Source organism: Rhinopithecus roxellana, chromosome 1, assembly GCF_007565055.1.
Source record: "Rhinopithecus roxellana isolate Shanxi Qingling chromosome 1, ASM756505v1, whole genome shotgun sequence".
Lineage (NCBI taxonomy): Eukaryota > Metazoa > Chordata > Mammalia > Primates > Cercopithecidae > Rhinopithecus > Rhinopithecus roxellana.
Window position 1 is genome coordinate 135,616,708 of NC_044549.1, and position 18,890 is coordinate 135,635,597.

Here is an 18,890-nt window from a genome sequence, read left to right on the forward strand (position 1 = left end):
TGGAATTGCTGAACTTTACAAAAATGACTGGTTCACAGGAGATGAGCAATACAGCAGCTATTTTGTCTATTTTGCTTATACGATGTTAATTCAAAGAAATGCCATTTGTCTATTCTGCCTAGGAAGAACCAGATTAGACTGATGGAAGGAGAAGGCACCAAACATGAATGCCACATCTCTGCCTCCTTCTCTCTTCCAAAGTCCAGAGACCCTTCTAATGGGCTTTGCCTTTACAAAGAACCCTGACACAATTTATCTCCCAGAAGAGGTGGCTGAAATACTCATGTGCCAAAGCCGGATTATTTCAAGAGACCTCTGCTCAAATGTCTAACTTTAAAAAATACAGTCCTGATCATTTCCCTCAGACTTTATAGCACAACTTATAAATGACAGTGTTAAAGAATTTTCTACATATATCACTACCAATAACTTTCCCCAAAATTATGCTGAGTCCATACTCAGTAGTTAGCCAAATTTATAGGCAGTGAAGTAGGTTCGAACCATAATGCCTCCATAAAACCTGTCATGCATTTGATTCTTCTCAAAGGAAAAGTCACACGGGAACTAACAAAGAGATGAAAAGAGATGAGCAAAACAGACATCATCTGGGCTGGGTCTACTCCTAACACACTTCAGTGACTAAACCATTCTCTCTGATTCGAGGGTTTTCCCATATGAAGACACACAGTACTAACTTCCCGCTTTGGAATTGTTACCCTTGTTGGTTGCCGCCTCCATGGCCACAGGTAACTGCATCAGGTAATCCACCCTCTCCGTGTAGCGGACTTTCCGGGTCTGACAGCACTGAATGCGTTCTTCCACCAAAAAACGAAAAACATCGCTTGGGTTTTCTGAGCCGATGCGGTTCCTCTGAAGGATGGATTGTATCAAGTTAGTAAATGTTTGAATATTGAGCCACTAAGACTTACTAGAAAATGAACTCTAAACCTGGTGTAAACACTTGGCTTTATTAAACATTTCCTCTGGGCGTGCCCATTCACCAATGCACTTTAATAGCAAAACACGGGAATTTATCTAAAGTCCAAAAATGGGGATTGGTAAAATAAAATACAGTTCATCATGGATTGCTATTTCAATATTATTAAATTAAAAACCATGGGAGAGAAATTCATAGAATGAAAAGAAAGGAGGAGGAGAAGCCAATCAAAAGAGAAAGGGAAAAAAATAAAGGGCTGCCCGGAAAAATGAAAACATGTACAATATGATTATATAAATACACTCATATAAATTAGGTACAAATAAAACAGAAATCATGCTCTGTTAACAGATGTAACGATGTGGCAAAACATTTAAGTGAAAACACTGCTTACAGAAGGGCATGTAGAGAATTAACATAAGACCTGGAAAGTGACGGGAGGGGCAGATGCCAAACTGTGAATGCTGGCTGTTGGCCGGGCACAGTGGTTCACGCCTGCAATCCTAGCACTTTGGGAGGCAGAGGTGGGCGGATCATCTGAGGTCAGGAGTACGAGACCAGCCTGGCCAACATGGTGAAACCTCATTTCTACTAAAAATACAAAAAATTAGCCAGGTGTGGTGGTGGGCGCCTGTAATCCCAACTACTCAGGAGGCTGAGGCAGGAGAATCGCTTGAATCTGGAAGGCTGAGGTTGCAGTGCGCCAAGATCATGCCACTGCACTCCAGCCTGGGCGACAAAAAAAAAACAAAACAAAACAAAAAACACTGGCTGTTTGCAGGGGGTGGCATTAAGGGGGATTTTGATGTTCTCCTTTGTGTTTTCTATATTTTCCACAAAGAACACTGTTGTAACCAGGAAGGTGAAAAAAAAAAAAAAAAGTTGCTTTTTCAGGGGGAAAAAAAGCCTTTACTCAGGAATTCTCAGTGGCTTTCCGGCTCACACCTGTAATCCCAGCACTTTGGGAGGCCAAGGCAGGTGGATCACGAGGTCAGGAGTTCAAGACCAGCCTGACCAACATGGTGAAACCCTATCTCTACTAAAAATACAAAAATTAGCCAGGCATGATGGCAGATGCCTATAATCCCAGCTACTCAGGAGGCTGAGGCAGGAGAATCACTTGAACCTGGGAGGCGGAAGTTGCAGTGAGCCAAGATCGTGCCACTGCACTCCAGCCTGGGCAACAGAGCTAGACTCTGTCTCAAAAAAAAAAAAAAAAAAAAGTTTTTAATAGCATTCAATTCTGATGTGAGCAGAGTCATCATCTTTGAGCAGTGGCAGGACACCAAATACCATGCGGGGCTCTTAAGGGACTTTGTTGCAAAGACCAGGAAAAATAAATTGTGAGTGGAATAACTGGCAAGCACTCCTATAACACATACAGGTTAAGAGAAGCACAGAGATCCACAAGTGTCTGGAAACTAGCATGTGAAGAGCAGTCACATCAAGTGGGCTGAGCAGAGAGTTTCCAGGGAGCTGATTCTGAACCAGCTTCAACAGGAGAGACTGAAGCAAGAAGAGAATGGGGAGGCATTCTGATCAAGCCACAGCGGACTGCACTGAGTGGCTTGGCACCCTTCTTACAACCCCGCTGAGCATCGCAAAGACTGACTACTCACCTCTACTAGATTCACCAGGTGCAAGAAGAATTCCTGGGCATCTTGCTGTCTGTTAGAGGAGAATTCCGGGTGGCTCTTGCTTACAAAGGCCTTAAACATGCGCGGAGAGATCCCGTTCTGCTGTGGCTAAAGTATAAAAATGAAATGGACTTACAATCCTTTCATGCACGTTAACAGTCCTAAGAGGCAAGCAGAGCAGAGCCCACCATAAACTCCACTTTCCAGATGAGAAAACTACAGCCCAAAGAAGGAAAATAATGATAATGCCCAATACTCGCTGGTGTTTACTATGTGCCAGGCCCTGTACTATGAAACTTATGAAGAACACAGAATGAGACTCTTCCTGTTTACTCAAAACTAGAGACAATAGGTGACACACACTTTAGAAAGTACTCACTTTCTAAAGACAGGCACTAGGCTCATTCTCACAGGACTTGCTACACAGTGGCCAAATGTCATAGCCCATTTCAGAGCAGGCTAGAGATGACTTGGGAGGAAAGGTTTCCGATGGAAGTTAAAAAGAGAGGCCAGGTGCACTGGCTCATGCCTGTATTCCTAGCATTTTGGGAGGCTGAGGCGGGCGGATCACCTGAAGTCAGGAGTTCAAGACCAGCCCAGTCAACATGGCGAAACCCCATCTCTATTAAAAATACAAAAAATTAGCTGGGCATGGTGGCATGCATCTGTAATCCCAGCTACTCAGGAGAATAAGGCAGGAGAATCACTTGAACCCAGGAGGTGGAGGTTGCAGTGAGCCAAGATCACACCATTGCACTCTGGCTTGAGCAACAAGAGCTAAACTCCATCTCAAAAAATAGACAAATAAATAATTAATAAATAAATAAATAAAAGAGAGGAGAGCTCTGCAGCATCTCCCCTTCCCCTCCATGAGGGTATCGGAGAGAATGCCTCCTGAAGAATGGAGACTTGCAAGAAAGAAAAATGGCATTGCATGGCCCATTAAAGCACTGCAGAGCTGCTCAAGCTCACGAGCCCACCCCATACTGTTTCTGGACCAGAGCACAGGGAGTTCCCAGGAGCTTGTAGAGGGCTTGCCCCTCACCTGGCTGCAGCTGCTAGGAAGGCTGCAGGGGAAGAGCAAGCAGCAGGGCAACTCTGTCAGGACAAGGATGTTGGATTTCCTGGGGGACCAGCAGGACAGCTCAGAATCAGAAGACAACCAGATGACCCATGTAGGACCCTGCAGAAGTGGGTGGGCTGTCTGCCAGTGGAGAAGGCTCAGGGCAGGTGGGGGTGAAGGCTGCAGAGGCTAGCTGGACAGAGCATCAGGGAAAGATCCTTGTAAGGTTCCTGAGGGTGGGATGACAGTTGCGGGGAGGCAGCTCTAAAAAACCACTAATGTGCCCCTACAAAAGGCCAGCCATGACAGGAGACATGTGGCAGCCCAGAGGGAGCGCACCAGCACTTGGTAAGTGAAAAAACTCTGTCTACTTCTCTAATCTCCAATTCCCTTGACCCTTGACTATGGAGGGGCCAGCAGCGGGTGGAAAGAAGCAAAGAAGTGGAGCGAGGACCCCCACATACACCAAAAAAAAAAAAAAAAAAAAAATAGATGCCGACACTAATGCTTCAGCACTGCTGTTTTCTGAAACTCTTGAGTTTGGTAGAATGAAGAAGCCTAAAACTGGCTTTTTAATACAGTAACCTACAGAAAATCACTAGGAATCTAGGAGATCTGCCCAGGATGCTCTGAAGAGGCAGGTGGGAAAATTCCACATCGCCTTTGGTGATAGAGGTATGCACCTGATAAAGCTGTTTCCCAAATGTTTCCTCCAAGTTCAGCCCATCTGCTCATGGTGATACCTACTGTCTCGTTAATACTCCTGGTAACCCTAGAAAGCGGGCACTAGTCTTATCTTCACTCGGGAAGCTGAGACTGGTAGAGAAGTGCCAGACAGGCCTTTCAGCTCAAAGTGGTCTTAACACCCAACTGCCATGCAGCTAACAAAGCCTAACCGGAGTGGCTCTGACTCCAGTTCCAGGCTGTCTGTAGCAAAAACAAGTAAGTGGGTCCTGAAGCACACTTAGGTCTCAGTCATATAAACCTCACCTTGTCATTTGAACCAAAGAAGTAATTTACGTCCTCTCTGCAAATGCTGAAGCTGCTACCCACCCACTTATCCATAAAACCTCCCTTTGCTTAGCTTGCAGACCATACTCCGCTCCTCCGAGTCCAGAGCACAAACTGCCTTCTACCTTCTTTTTTTTTTTTTTTTTTTGAGACGAAGTCTCGCTTTGTCACCCAGGCTGGAGTGCAGTGGCGCAATCTCTGCTCACCGCAAGCTCTGCCTCCCAGATTCATGCCATTCTCCTGCCTCAGCCTCCGGAGTAGCTGGGACTACAGGCGCCCACCACCACACTCGGCTAATTTTTTGTATTTTTTAGTAGAGATGGGGTTTCATCGTGTTGACCAGGATGGTCTTGATCTCCTGACCTCGTCATCCGCCTGCCTCGGCCTCCCAAAGTGTTGGGATTATAGGTGTGAGCCACTGCGCCCAGCCTGGCTTCTCTACCTTCTTTAACTTTCAGCCTGCTTCTGGTCTGTCTCTGCAGCCTTTGCAGGTGGAGGCCATGTCTTAAACCTCCTTGAATTCTCATGGACATCCAGGTTCATGCCTATAGTCTGGGGACCATGACACGTTTGCAGAATCACAGTCATATGCAACAGGTGATGAGAAAACTCCTTTATCTATCTCCCTGCAACAAAGAGGCAGCTCCATATATAACATCTCTCCAACACACATGTTCTATGCAGTGTTTTCTAATAAAAATCTGATGAATTTCCCTGTCTTGCTGAAAACATAATCTGGTCTGGGCACTTAGTATTTAGTGACTGCCTGCTTCATGCAGAGCACTATTGGAAATTCTGTCTTCTAGGAGCTTACAGACAACAGAGGAGATGAGAGACATACACACACATCGATAACAAATGTTAGGGAACACCACAGAGGACCTGAAACATCACTGGCAGCTCTCAAAGAATTCCTCAAAGTGGCAGCATTTGGGCATCTAAGGACTGACAACCTGTATATACATGACCAGCTTACACACATACACGGCTTCAGTTGTGCTTCCAGCGCTAGTCAAAGCACAATTAATTTTACTACCTGTATATACACCTCCTGAAACCTATGTAAAAGTTGTGACTTTCTTCATTCACAGTGCTGATATATATCACATAGTATCAGCTGACATAAGTATGCAGTAATAACATCTAGCTTCATATGATGGCTAACATTTATGTCCTCATTAAGCAGACATTTACTGAGAGCTATAAAAACTCAGGTGCTTGGATGAATACCTACTACGTGCCAGGCACAGTTCTTAACACTGTACATATTGATTTTTCTTAACTCACCCAACCCCATGAGGTGGTGATGATGATGATTATCTCCACTTGAGAGATGGGAAAACTGAGGCACAGAGGTGTGAAGTCCAGGGTCACAAACCTAAAAAAGTCTCTCCACCCCCTCCCTCTAGTGTCCTTACGCTGTTTTTGGTATACATGTGCCAACATCTCATCTCTGAGGTCCCTGAGTCCATCCTACAGGCTGCTAAAGAGAAGACAATACATCAAGAGTCTGCATAATCCTTCTTCAAGCCCATACAACTCTAGGGCCAACATCACAAGCCATTCCAACAGTTATTTCTCCACTTTCGAGAGTAGGGAGGCACCACTTGGAATAAATCCCTCGGCATTTGTGCATTTCTCTTTAGGCATTCACGTCAGCATGCATTCACTGCCTGCTGCTGATAGTGTTATTTCTTATAATCTGTGATTCAAGTTTGGTGTGGCTGCCAGTCCCCAACACAGACCATAGCAAGCAGCCACTCTGGAAAGTTTAACAAGCCAGTAAATTCTGAGGAGCTAGCTACTGCTCTGGGCCATCATGTGGCCATACAACCAGGAGGAGAAGTTTCAATACAGACCATGGTGGGAAACACTAGAAAATCAGTCCCATATCTGGACTGTGGCCCAGTCTCAGCCATTCCCCTCCCACACTTCTGTAACCATTTCATTTCTTCATTTTCCTCAGCCAACTTTTCTTAATCCTCTATTCAACAGTCAAGCTATTGCTTGAGAGTTGTCTATCATTTGGAAGTTATTCAAAAAAGTTTCCTAACCAGACAGATGCTACCTCCTCCTCTTCATATCATGCTACAGACCAGTTCCTGGGGTTCACAGCTGGGTTAGCTCAAACTCATCTACTCCAAGCTTAGTGCCTTGATCATCACCTGGCCCCTCTGCTAACACCCATGCCCATGCCTACTCTCCACTTTCAGAGGGGACATCTTACCAATTCCCATGCTCAATTATTAATATGCTCACTTCACACCTAGTTATTAGAAAGTCAGGCCCTGAAAAAGTTGAGCCTGAATCTCATGAAGCCTCCAGATCTAGCGACCTTATACCAAACACAAGTCAAACAATACCTCAAGGAAGCAATCTTTAGAGCAAACTTAAAGCAAATGATCCAGCTCCTTCAACAAATCAATAGTTTGCAAAAAGAAAGGGGGGGAACTTTAGAAAGACATCTTGGATAATGCAGGGAAAAATCAGAAGATGGACTAGGTATTCGTGATACTAAGGGATGGTTGTTGATTTTGCTGCTGTGCTTTTAACACTTTAAACAGCTTTTTTTAAAGAGACGAAGTCTTGCTGTTGCCCAGGCTGGATGGCAATGGTGCAATCACAGCTCACTGCATCCTCAAACCCTTGGGCACAAGTGATCCTCCCACCTTGGCCTCCCAAGTATCTGGGATTACAGACACATGCCACTGTGCCCAGCTAATTCTTTTATTATCTTTTTTTTCAGAGACAGAGGTCTTACTGTGTGGCCCAGGTTTGTCTCAAAGTCCTGGTTTCAAGCAATCTTCCCACCTCAGCCTCTCAAAGTGCTGGGATTACAGATGTGAGCCACCATACCTGGCTGAACACTTTAAACTTTTAATACAATACTTATGTTAAAAGAAGAAAGAAGGTGTTATAGTTACAGATGCAAATTTAAATAATTTTTCCTTTAAAAAAAAAAAAGGTCAGGCTCTGGACAAGGCAGTTCCCTAAAAGAAACCAAAAATCCAAAATAAGAACCAAAGAATTAAATTAAAGAAAGCATGTTTCCCATTTAGCAATGAGCCAGTGATATCACCTGAGTGTCCCCTGTGGGCCCAATACCTCATAAGACGAGAGGCAGAGACCAAAACTGACCAAGAGTCAGCCCTGCCTTTACGGAACACACACTCTCACTTGAGAGCTGGCTCTCAGACACCTGAAGCAATGGCTAGTCCTGACCACTAACTTTATAACACAGAGACCCAGGAAGTCACCAAAATAGCACCCAACTAAGGAACCTGTCATATTAATAAGATACTGTATTTACTTTCTCCAACAGCAATTGCAAAACAGATCAGCTAAAATTAGAGGGAGGCCTTCAGTGTTCAGAATCTCTCCCAAATGCTTACACAGGACTTTCTGTTTAACAGAGTGCACCACTCCGACAGCCAGACACAGTCCACTCATATTCCTCTGAGCCGAATGCTTTAATTAATAAGCAAGCAGCAAGACTGAGACTTTTATCACATCAGAGCAATACCTGAATAGATACTTTTAAACCACAGGATAAAAGTAAGATAGACACATGTCTGCCTTTCCCTAAAACAAAGGTGTATGAAGTCTGTTGACTTAAATTTTTTTGGCGAACTTCCCAGCCCCACTCCTGTCGGGATGTCGGGACTGTGTCAGGAACTCCGCCCGAGAGCCCCACCGGGGGACTCTGTCGGCCTTCTTTGCCGGAGGCCGACAGACCTCTCCCCCACACCTTAGGTGACCAAAAATAAATTTGCAGTTTTGCTCCTACCCTTGCCTACTCGCTGGTTCTTTTGTGCCTGCTCGGCTGGTGGTCTTTAGAAAAACAAATCAGTTGGTGCCGAAGACCCGGGAGGAGACCCCTCCTCAGGCCTCTAAGGGTTGAGGAACCTCCTCCTGCTCCCACGCCGCAGACAGACCAGGACCTGAGACCCGCTTCCCTCACTCTCACGGCCTCTCTGGGGTAAGTGCCCTTGTCTCCTCTTTACCTCCCTCGGCCAAAAATCCTGCGCAGGTCCGAGGCCCACTTTTGAGCCACCAAGTGGCTCGGGAGACCCGTTCAGGATGGAGACGTCCGCCTGAAGGTAATCTCCACTTTGGCTCCGTGAGCCTCCAGTCTGTCTCTGCTGGTTCCAAAGGACGCTTTGAAGCCAGGCAGAGATCCACTTCCAGTTCCATTGTGTCCATTGTGTAAGTAAAGAGGAAACAAATGGGAAACCCCCAGTCCAAATTTCCAAAGAGCACCCCCTTAGGGTGCCTCCTAGCCAATTTAAAAACCTTACAGCTCGAACAAGACCTTAGGAGGAAGCGGTTAATTTTCCTTTCCACTGTGGCATGATCAACCTCAGCAATTTCTGCCAGCGGCTAGGCAAGTGGTCCGAAATTAATTACATACAAGGCTTTTGGGCCTTACGCTCTCGTCCCGACCTGCCCCATACTCCTCCTTCTCTCCCCGCTCTCTCCACCCGCTCCCTTCCTGCCCAGACTCCTCCTCCTCCCCCCATCCAGACTCCTCCTTCCTCCTCCTTATCTACTAGTAATCCACTTGGTCCCGTGCCTCCTTCGGGGCCCCCAATGGCTATCTTGAGTCTCCTGTCTCTGCCCACACCCGTTCTAAGTGCCCTGCTGATGTCTCCACTCCTGCCCCACACCCTCCTACAGTGTTAGCACCTTTGCGAGAGGTAGCTGGGGCAGAGGCGGTAGTCAGAGTACATGTCCCTTTTTCACTGGCCGATCTTTCCAAAATTGAGAAACGTTTAGGTGATTTCTCAGCTAATCCTACCATATACATAAAGGAATTTAGATACCTTTGTCAGGCCTATGACTTAACTTGGCATGACCTCCAGGTTATCCTAACCTCCACCCTAAACCCTGAGGAGCAAGAGCGCATCCTAGCGGCCGCCAGGCAGCACGCCAACCAACTACATTTAACTGACGCCACCATTCCACTAGGGGAGCAAGCAGTCCCCTCAGCAGACCCAGGCTGGGACTATCAAGCAGGCCAGCCTGGGCGCCGTAGGCGAGACAAAATGGTCCAGTGTTTGTTGGCTGGTATGCAAGCAGCCTCAAACAAAACTGTAAATTTTAACAAATTAAAAGAAATTATTCAAAATCCAGAAGAAAATCCAGCCGCATTCTTAAATAGGCTGACTGAGGTTCTAACCCAGTATACCCGGTTAGATCCGGCCTCCCCCACAGGGGCCACCATTTTGGCGTCTTATTTCATTTCTCAATCAGCTCCTGACATTCGTAAAAAACTTCAAAAGGTAGAGGATGGTCCTCAGACACCAATACAAGACCTAGTTAAATTAGCCTTTAAGGTCTATAACTCCAGAGAGGAGACAGCTGAAGCACAGAGGCAAGCTCGCCTTGAACAGAAGGTTCAGCTCCTAGCAGCAGCTTTACAGCACAGTCGTAACCCCAGGCCAGAGAGCACACACCCCACAGACTCCAAAGGAGCCTGCTATAAGTGCGGCAAGGCAGGACACTATGCCAAAAGGTGTCCACAAGGTCCCCGAGCCCCAACGCAGCCTTGCTATAAGTGCAAGGCATCAGGACATTGGGTCAGTGAATGTCCTAACCCTCGTCCACCAGCAACCCCCCTGCACTGCTTGCCAGCAGGGAGGACACTGGAAGTCTGATTGCCCCACCCTGAGAACAGGTGCTGCGTCTCCACGTGACCCCCTTTCCCAGGATCCTGGGAGCTCCTTCCAGCTCCTACATCTGGACGACGACAACTGAAGGTGCCGAGACTCGGGGACCCCCATAACCCTCGCCGAGCCGCGGGTAACTCTCCTGGTAGCGGGTAAGACAATTAATTTTTTAATCAACAGCGAGGCTACCTATTCTGTTTTGCCATCCTTCTCTGGACCTAGCCTTCCATCCAATATCTCTGTAGTAGGAGTAAGCGGAAAGCCATCCACTCCACGAAAAACTCCATTCCTTAATTGCTGCCTGGCCAACAACTACTTTGCGCACTCGTTCCTCATTCCCAACTAAAAAGGGCCCCTACCGAAAGCAATCAGTGGAAATCAGTTTGGCTTTCCCCCACTCGCCTCAAACTTACTAAATTTTCTTAACTATCTCATACTCCCCAGCCTTGCCGGGACTATCCTTCTGGGTTTTGCCCATATTCCAACAAATGCTTCCATTCCTCATTCCTATACTAATACTGTGCCTTATTTCATGTTTTGTCCCCATTTTGATCAAATTTCTCCGTGCCAAGATTCCGTACGTCCAAATGCCAACCATGGGCCCCGACCTTAATGACGCCTCTTAACAGCAGGAAGTAGCCAGACAGACCACGGCGCCCCTTATCACTATTATCAATAAAAGGTTGGACTGTTTGGACGAACGGAGGCAAGATGGTGCACTTCCGGGTTCTTCTTCACCAACTTTTCCCGCACATGAAAATGCAGCCAGCGCCCAGGGAAGGTGCAGACCAACCGGGCATGCGCCAGGTGACGTCAATCCGAAGAGACTAAGATTTACCTGGTCGCACCTGCGGAATGCCCCCCGACATGCCCGTGCCCCGCCTATTGCCCTCCCACTCCTAGAAAAGCCGCTCCGGACGGACACCACGCGCGGACTTCCCAGCCCCACTCCTGTCAGGATGTTGGGACTGTGTCAGGAACTCCGCCCGAGAGCCCCACCGGGGGACTCTGTCGGCCTTCTTTGCCGGAGGCCGACAGACCTCTCCCCAACACCTTAGATGACCAAAAATAAATTTGCAATTTTGCTCCTAAAAAAAAAAAAAAAAAAAATTTTTTTTTTGTTTCACTATTTATTTTATTTATTTATTTTATTTTTTATTTTATTTTTTTTTTTATTATTATACTTTAAGTCCTAGGGTACACGTGCAGAACGTGCAGGTTTGTTACATATGTATACTTGTGCCATGTTGGTGTGCTGCACCCATCAACTCGTCAGCACCCATCAACTTGTCATTTACATCAGGTATAACTCCCAATGCAATCCCTCCCCCCTTCCCCCTCCCCCCTCCCGATAATAGGTCCCGGTGTGTGATGTTCCCCTTCCCAAGTCCAAGTGATCTCATTGTTCAGTTCCCACCTATGAGTGAGAACATGCGGTGTTTAGTTTTCTGTTCTTGTGATAGTTTGCTGAGAATGATGGTTTCCAGCTGCATCCATGTCCCTACAAAGGACCCAAACTCATCCTTTTTTATGGTTGCATAGTATTCCATGGTGTATATGTGCCACATTTTCTTAATCCAGTCTGTCACCTTAAACAATAAACCTTGGACCAGTAAGTGTTTAACCTAGGCCAAAACCCCAAATCCCCTAAGCTAGGAGGACAAGGGCATTCCCAAACTATTACTCATATTTCAAAGGTGAATCTGAAAGGTTGCATGTGTCTAACCTAGGAAAATAGAGGTTAAGGGAAACAAAGCTCTTACATTCACAGCTAAAATTACATCACCTTGAAGCAGAACACTAGTTATCTCATGTTGATAAAAAGTTGAGACCAGCAATTATGTGTTGAGGATTATTTAGATGAGAAATCAAATAAATTGTCGCTTAAGAAATGCAGCTTGTACAGAATACAGAGTTATTTAAAATATGTTATCTTTGGAAGAAGAAATAAGGTAGAGTGTTCTGCTTTAAAACATTTGAAAGCACTACCTTAGAATGCATAGAGAAAATACTTTTTGAAGAAAAAAATGTCCTTTTATAGTATTATCTATTGTAAGCACAAGTTAATCTTAAAATTCAATTCAACATATTTAAGTAAAAATGGCGGTACCACAAATAAATATGGCCACCTTTTTATGCATGATAATGTTTATTAAACATGCATATATAAAAAGCTAGATTTAACCTTGGTTTACAGCAGATTAATTTAATACCGGGAAGTATATATTCTAGAAATGACCCAACTTGTAAGACACTGGTGAGAAACCCTCATAACTGGGCTACCTGGTAATTCTGCAAACTTCAAATGCCCCCTTTTGTCATCCACCTGCCACCATCCACACACTGAGGCACTGGGAGCCTGAAGTAAGTCTTGGAACAACTGTTAGGGAAGTAGGATAATGCAGTGATCAAAAACACAGACTCCAGAGCCAAACTGCCTGATATAATTCCCAGCTCCAGCACTCACTGGCTTTGTAACTTTGGGCAAGGCTTCTGTACATCCGTTTCTGCATCAGTGAACATACAGGAAGAGCCTGGCCCTTTGCAAGCACTATGTGATGCTAGTTATTAAGATCATGAGTGGTGGTGGCCCTGGAAAAAGGCATTTCTGCCACATGCCTCTGACCCATCCTTCATGCTCTCTCCCCTCCACCACACATTCCTCTCATCATCTATCCCCTTTTCTGTTTCAGTGAATCTTCTTGCCCTATCTTGGGGCATTTCAGGCTCATCTATAAGTTACAAACACCAGCGGCCTGGGACAGGTCCATCCTTCCAAAGGGCTTCAGGTACCTGAGAAAATGAAAGAGCCTCACAAATTGGTTCCTTTGAAACCAACTGCCAGTGAAAATCCTGATGCCTGAGAAACTAATTATTTCCACTGTCAAGGAAAGTGGAGATTTTTGCTGTAAATTATTTGTCTATTCAAGGAACAGCTTGAAATGGACATCCCCAAGGCCACAAGGAAAATCATGGTCAATGTGAGCTCTATTTGAGTGTTAAAGGAATATTACCAATGCTGGACCAAAGACCCACTTGTCTCACACCCAGCTGGATGGGCCTTCCCTGCCCCTGCCCAAATGCACACTATGTACTTCTCACAATCAGGATTCTTTCTTTAAGACTACTAGATCATGGCACCTGAGGGCTGGAAAGGATTTCACAAGTCATCTAGATCAAGGGTCACAAATCCAAATATCCAGAGTCTCAGTCAGGTCATGAGTCATAAAGGGACCGGAGCCAGCTGGGGACTATGTGACCTGTGTGAAGGGAGGTCTGGCCCTTGGCTCTAGCTGACATCACAGGCCTGGGACTGTCAGACGTTCTGAGTGGTTAAGAGAAGATGGAAATTTAGATTTTATGTGTGGACCAAGCAAAACACATCCCAGAGATGGCCCAAGTGCTTTCAGATCACACACCTCGATCCAGACAGAGCAGTGCCTCCCACCTACAAGCCTCAGACACTGGAGATGTAAAGAGCTACTACACTACGGCCACCGAATCCAACGCTCCGGGAAGACAGACAAGGGCTCCAAACAGATACTACTTGTAGACTGCATAGATAGTGTGCCTTGCTCATATAAGAACTACTTTTTTTTAACATAAAAGGAAACTGTAATATCAACAAAACCAAATTTTATTTCCAAACAGCACTAAATGGATGATTTTTCATTTCACATTTTCTCAAATAAGGAGATCCCAAAAGCACAGAAACGGTCACGCAAGGTGCACAGATTTTATTTACATTAGAAAGGGGACTCCTGGGCTTAAAACATTCACTACCACCACCTAGACCAATTCTACTACTTGAATGGTGAGATCGGAAGGTGGCATGGCTTGCCCATAATCACACAGCTCCTTGCAGAACCAGGAGGGAAAGCCAGGGTCCTGAGTCCCACTCCCAGCTCCTTCACCTCCACCAGAGAGCACGGACCCTACCCCAGAAGAGCCATACAAGAAGTGACACCACCTGGATGAGAACTCAGAACAAATACGATCATAACACAATTTTGGACTGAGGTTTATCCACAATCACCTCTTTAAAGTTTCACAGAAGCACAGAAGTAGAAGAAGCCTGGATAACCCCAAACTCCAGCCCTACCCTCAAGCCACCTCCTCAACTGTATCTCAGATGGGAGCCTTCCAGCCTCTGGTGGATAAGGACCTTGTTATCTTACAATGCTGAGTAACAGTGCAACTTGAGAACTTCAATTCTTCCTATTCCCGTACCACTCTGGTCTCTTGGGCTTGCCATTCAGAATGTCTGTTTCCCTCTCCACCCTCTTCACAACTTCTTTCTCCTCGCCCCCAAGAATGCCTCTGTATGTTCTTTTCATAACCTCCCTTCCCTTGTTTGCTCCATTTCCACAACCAGCTGGCTTCCTTATGAACAAGAGGGTATTTATTCACTGTTGATTCTTGCTGTCAGTCTACAGGTATTAGCTAAGAAGGACTGGCTTAAGATAAACACTTGAGACACAGAACTGAACAAGCCTGCCCAGTAAGTCAAGACAGGGTACTGGGAAGCCAGAGCAGGTGGTGGGGAAGTGGGGCATGAGTTCCACTCAGGGCATCTGTGGCAAAGGGAGAGAACGGTGCCAAACACAGATGTGTAAGCTGTGCACTGCACAGCTGCAAGGGCACCACTCAAAAAGACCAAGTTATGAGTAGTACCCTCTGGAGTTGTACAATGAGCAGCATAAGGAGGGGCCAGTGGAAATGCAGGTCTGGCCATTAAAAGATCAAGCCCATATTTCAGTGCTTCTGTTAATTAATAATGACTGGCCCACAGAGTTTCCTCTACTTGAGTGTGCTTAAGAACCACCCGGCAGCTTACCATACCTGAGGAATGCCAAGCCCTCCCCTGAGATTCTGATTCCTCAGTCCTGCGGAGGGACTAAGGAATCTGTGTGTTATTCTTTGTTTGTTTGTTTGTTTGATATGGAGTCTCACTGTGTCGCCCAGGCTGGAGTGCAGTGGCACAATTTCGACTCACTGCAACCTCCTGGTTCAAGCAATTCTCCCACTTCAGCTTCCTGAGTAGCTGCGATTACAGGCATGTGCCACCACGCCCAACTAATTTTTGTATTTTTAGTAGAGACAGGGTTTCACCATGTTGGCCAGGGTGGTCTTGAACTCCCGACCTCAGGCAATCTGCCTGCCTCGGCCTCCCAAAGTGCTGGGATTACAGGCGTGAGCCACCACGCCTGACCCTGTGGGTTGTTTTTTTAACAACCAGACTCTTGAGAAACTCTAGCCAACAAAGTTGAGGCTTAGGAGAAGGAAGACACTATAAGTGCCAAGACTGTGGTACCAAGGGGAAAATGTTTATATTTTTATGAGATTTAGTCCTTCAATCTCAGCTCTGTTTTATAAAGAATACTGTTTCTAAAGATGGTTAATGATGGCACACATGTATAATCCATGAAGTAACTGTCTCTATAAACCCAACCCTGGCTAGCTATTCCCTGTCACAATTTTTAAGAGCATACAGACAGGCACCCTAGACACTGAAATGACATTACTATTCTGACAGCTTGCTAAATTTATGGCCACCATGTGCCAAATCAGAGGAAACCCACATTCTAAAGCTCCTCCCTACCTACATGTCAACATGGCAAACGCTCGGACGCTTACCTTGTGCTCCTCCTTCATCACCTGTTCAATGAGTTCAGATTTCACCGGAGGCTTTGAATACTGGCCTGAGAGAAGGCCATGTCCTAACTTAGTCCTGGCCAGGACAGAGAAACAAAAACAAAAAGGTCATTGTTGTTTTTCCATAGCAATATTACATTCACCTATGAATATCAATAAGTACAGCTGCTGTTAAGTGGAGAATTTGATGTGGATTACACACAAATAACTTATTTATTTGATTCTGCTTCATACTGATACCAGTTTCAAATTTTCTTCGGTATTTTGTAGATAACTTTATCTTCTTATAAAAGTAACACATTCTCATTTTGGAACATTTAAAAAAAAAAAAAAAAACATAAAGAATTGCCTTTAATTTTGCAACCCAGAGATAACCACCATGAACATTTTATTGGATGCTTTTCGTAAAAAAAAAAAAAAAAAAAATCTGCCACTTACATCTGTGTGTTGAAATCTTGTGTTGGATCTAAAGGCGAGTAGTCAAATATTCTGGGAAGGTTTCCTACATACCTAGAAAATGAGCGGCAACAGTTAAAACATAGCAACTGCAAGAAGAACAGAACCAAAACAAGCCAGCGAAATTCTTGCTAAGACCTTCTTGCCCCTTTGTCAAACTAAACAATCTACCTGAAGAAAAGTTTTTCCTGAGATTCTACCCCTACCAGCACTCATGACCTCCCTGAAACATTTATCCTTCTATCAGTGGGTCTCAACCCTCGTTGTAAGTTAGATTCACCCAAAGAGTTTCTTTTACATTTACCAAAGCCAGAACCACCCCTAGATGTTCCAATTTCATTGCTCGAGACTGAGGCTTGTGATTTGGAATGTCTTTTAAAAGTTCCCCAAGTGATTCTAACATGCATCCAGAGTTAAGAACCACCGGCTAAGCCATCACAATAATCACCACCTCGATGACAATGGTACAGAGGCCAGGCACCATGGCTCACACCTGTAATCCCAGCACTTTGGGAGGCTGAGGCAGGTGGTTCACCTGAGGTCAGGAGCTCGAGACCAGCCTAGCTAACATGGCAAAACCCCGTGTCTACTAAAAATACAAGAATTAGCCAGGCGCGGTGGCACGTGTCTGGAATCCCAGCTACTCAGGAGGCTGAGGCAGGAGAATCGCTTGAACCCTGGAGGTGGAGATTGCAGTGAGCCAAGATCGTGCCACCAGACTCCAGCCTGGGTGACAAAGCAAAACTCTGTCTCAAAAAAACAAAAAAGACAACAGTACAGTTAGGGACAAGACTCGACTTAAACCAAAACGTCGTCAGGCTCCTCTGAATCCTCTGCTTGACTGGACCTGTCCTTGGGCTTCCCTCTCTGTTCTTGTAGATCCAGTTTGAGTAAGCATCCTGCTAATTCAGTTTAGTGAAAATCACCCATCCTTGTATCTGACCAGCCTAGCCTGGCTTCGGCAGTAATCCCATTAAGTCTGGGCAGCCAGAAACCCCTTATCCTTGATGTTTCTTCTTTGGGATTTTCCATCCCCTGGCCCCACCCAACTCCTTGGTTATAAATCCCCACTTGACCTTGCTGGAATCAGAGTTGAGTCCAATGTCTCCCCCATTGCCAGGCCCTGTTGCAGTGCTCCTACACCTATGGCCATGGGCCCCCTTGAATAAAGTCTGCCTTATCATCTTTAACAAGTGTTTGGGTCATTTTTTTCTTTAACATTAAAAATTGTTCCAATAATCTCAAAATGAATAATAATGGCAATAGCAGTGACAGCTACCATTTTCTGGAGGGCTTCCTATATTAGCCTGTTGAGTCTTCATTGCAACCGTATGAGGAAGGGATTGTTATTATCATTATCCCCATCTAAGAGGTGAGAAATTGGGATGCAAATTCATTAGGTAGCTTCCAAAGCCTCCAAGCCACCTGTAATCCCAGTACATTTGGAAGCCGAGGAGGGATGACTGCTTGAACCCAACAGTTGAGACCAGCCTGGACAACATAATGAGACCCCAACTGTACAAAAAAAATTTTTTAATTAGCTGGGTGCAGTGGTACATACCTATAATTGCAGCTACTCGAGAGGCTGAGGTGGGAGGATTGCCTGAGCCCAGGAGGTCAATGCTGCAGTGAGCTGTGATTGTACCACTGCACTCCAGCCTGGGTGACAGAGCAAGACCCTATCTCAAAAAAAAAAAATCTACCAGGGAGGAAGTAATGAGGCCCAGAATGGACCCAAGCAGCCTGGCACCAGGCCAAGTTCAGAACCACTCTGCTGGCTGTGTCTGCCCATCCACTGCCCCTGGAGCGACTGCAAGCTTATCCTGACAGAACGGTGCCAACTTTAACACTGATCTCCAATCATAATGTACAATCACTCCTTTCACTTCTTAAATTCACTTCCTATTTCACATCCTCTATTTCGTGTTGTCCTTTCCCCGTTGTCTTTAACTCTCTAGCCTGAAAACTCTAGGAAGAAGAATCCAAAAGCAGATCCCTTTCTCCAGTCCGTCATGTGCCCCACTCTGCCCACTTCTCTGACCTCATCTGCCACTGTGTTCCCCCAGCCCACAACATCCCCACCACTTGTCCCTCTTGCCGCCCGAGAGCATGACTGACTTGCTCATGTCTCAAGGTCATGCCTTCTGCTGTCTTTTTCCTGGGATGCTGTTTCACAGATCCTTGCTTGGCAGCTCCTTCTCAAGCCTGTTGACAAGTCACCTTTCCAGACCCTCAGATAAAACAAGAGGGGCGCCCCCACCCTTTCTCACTCCCTACCATCTGCTTTTGACTGACTTTCTTCTTAGCATGCATCACTATTTGCAATTTTACAATTTACTTGTGATATGGTTTTGCTGTGTCCCCACCCAAATCTCATCTTGAATTGCAGCTCCCATAATTCCCATGTGTGGTGGGAGGGACCCTGTGGGAGGTAACTGAATCATGGGAGAGGTCTTTTCATG

The 18,890-nt window shown here is 45.7% G+C and overlaps 1 protein-coding gene across 2 annotated transcripts in view; it reads right to left on the minus strand.

Moving 5' to 3' along the window:
* Positions 1-18,890, minus strand: part of USP13 (ubiquitin specific peptidase 13) — a 139,425-nt gene that overhangs the window by 46,980 nt on the left and 73,555 nt on the right. For both annotated transcript variants that reach the window (XM_010378670.2, XM_010378671.2), the window contains 4 exons: positions 16,411-16,482; positions 15,955-16,048; positions 2,557-2,682; positions 717-870 (listed from right to left, as the gene is read on the minus strand). In XM_010378670.2, the coding sequence (XP_010376972.1) occupies positions 717-870; positions 2,557-2,682; positions 15,955-16,048; positions 16,411-16,482 (446 nt within the window). The remainder of the gene's footprint in view (positions 1-716; positions 871-2,556; positions 2,683-15,954; positions 16,049-16,410; positions 16,483-18,890) is intronic.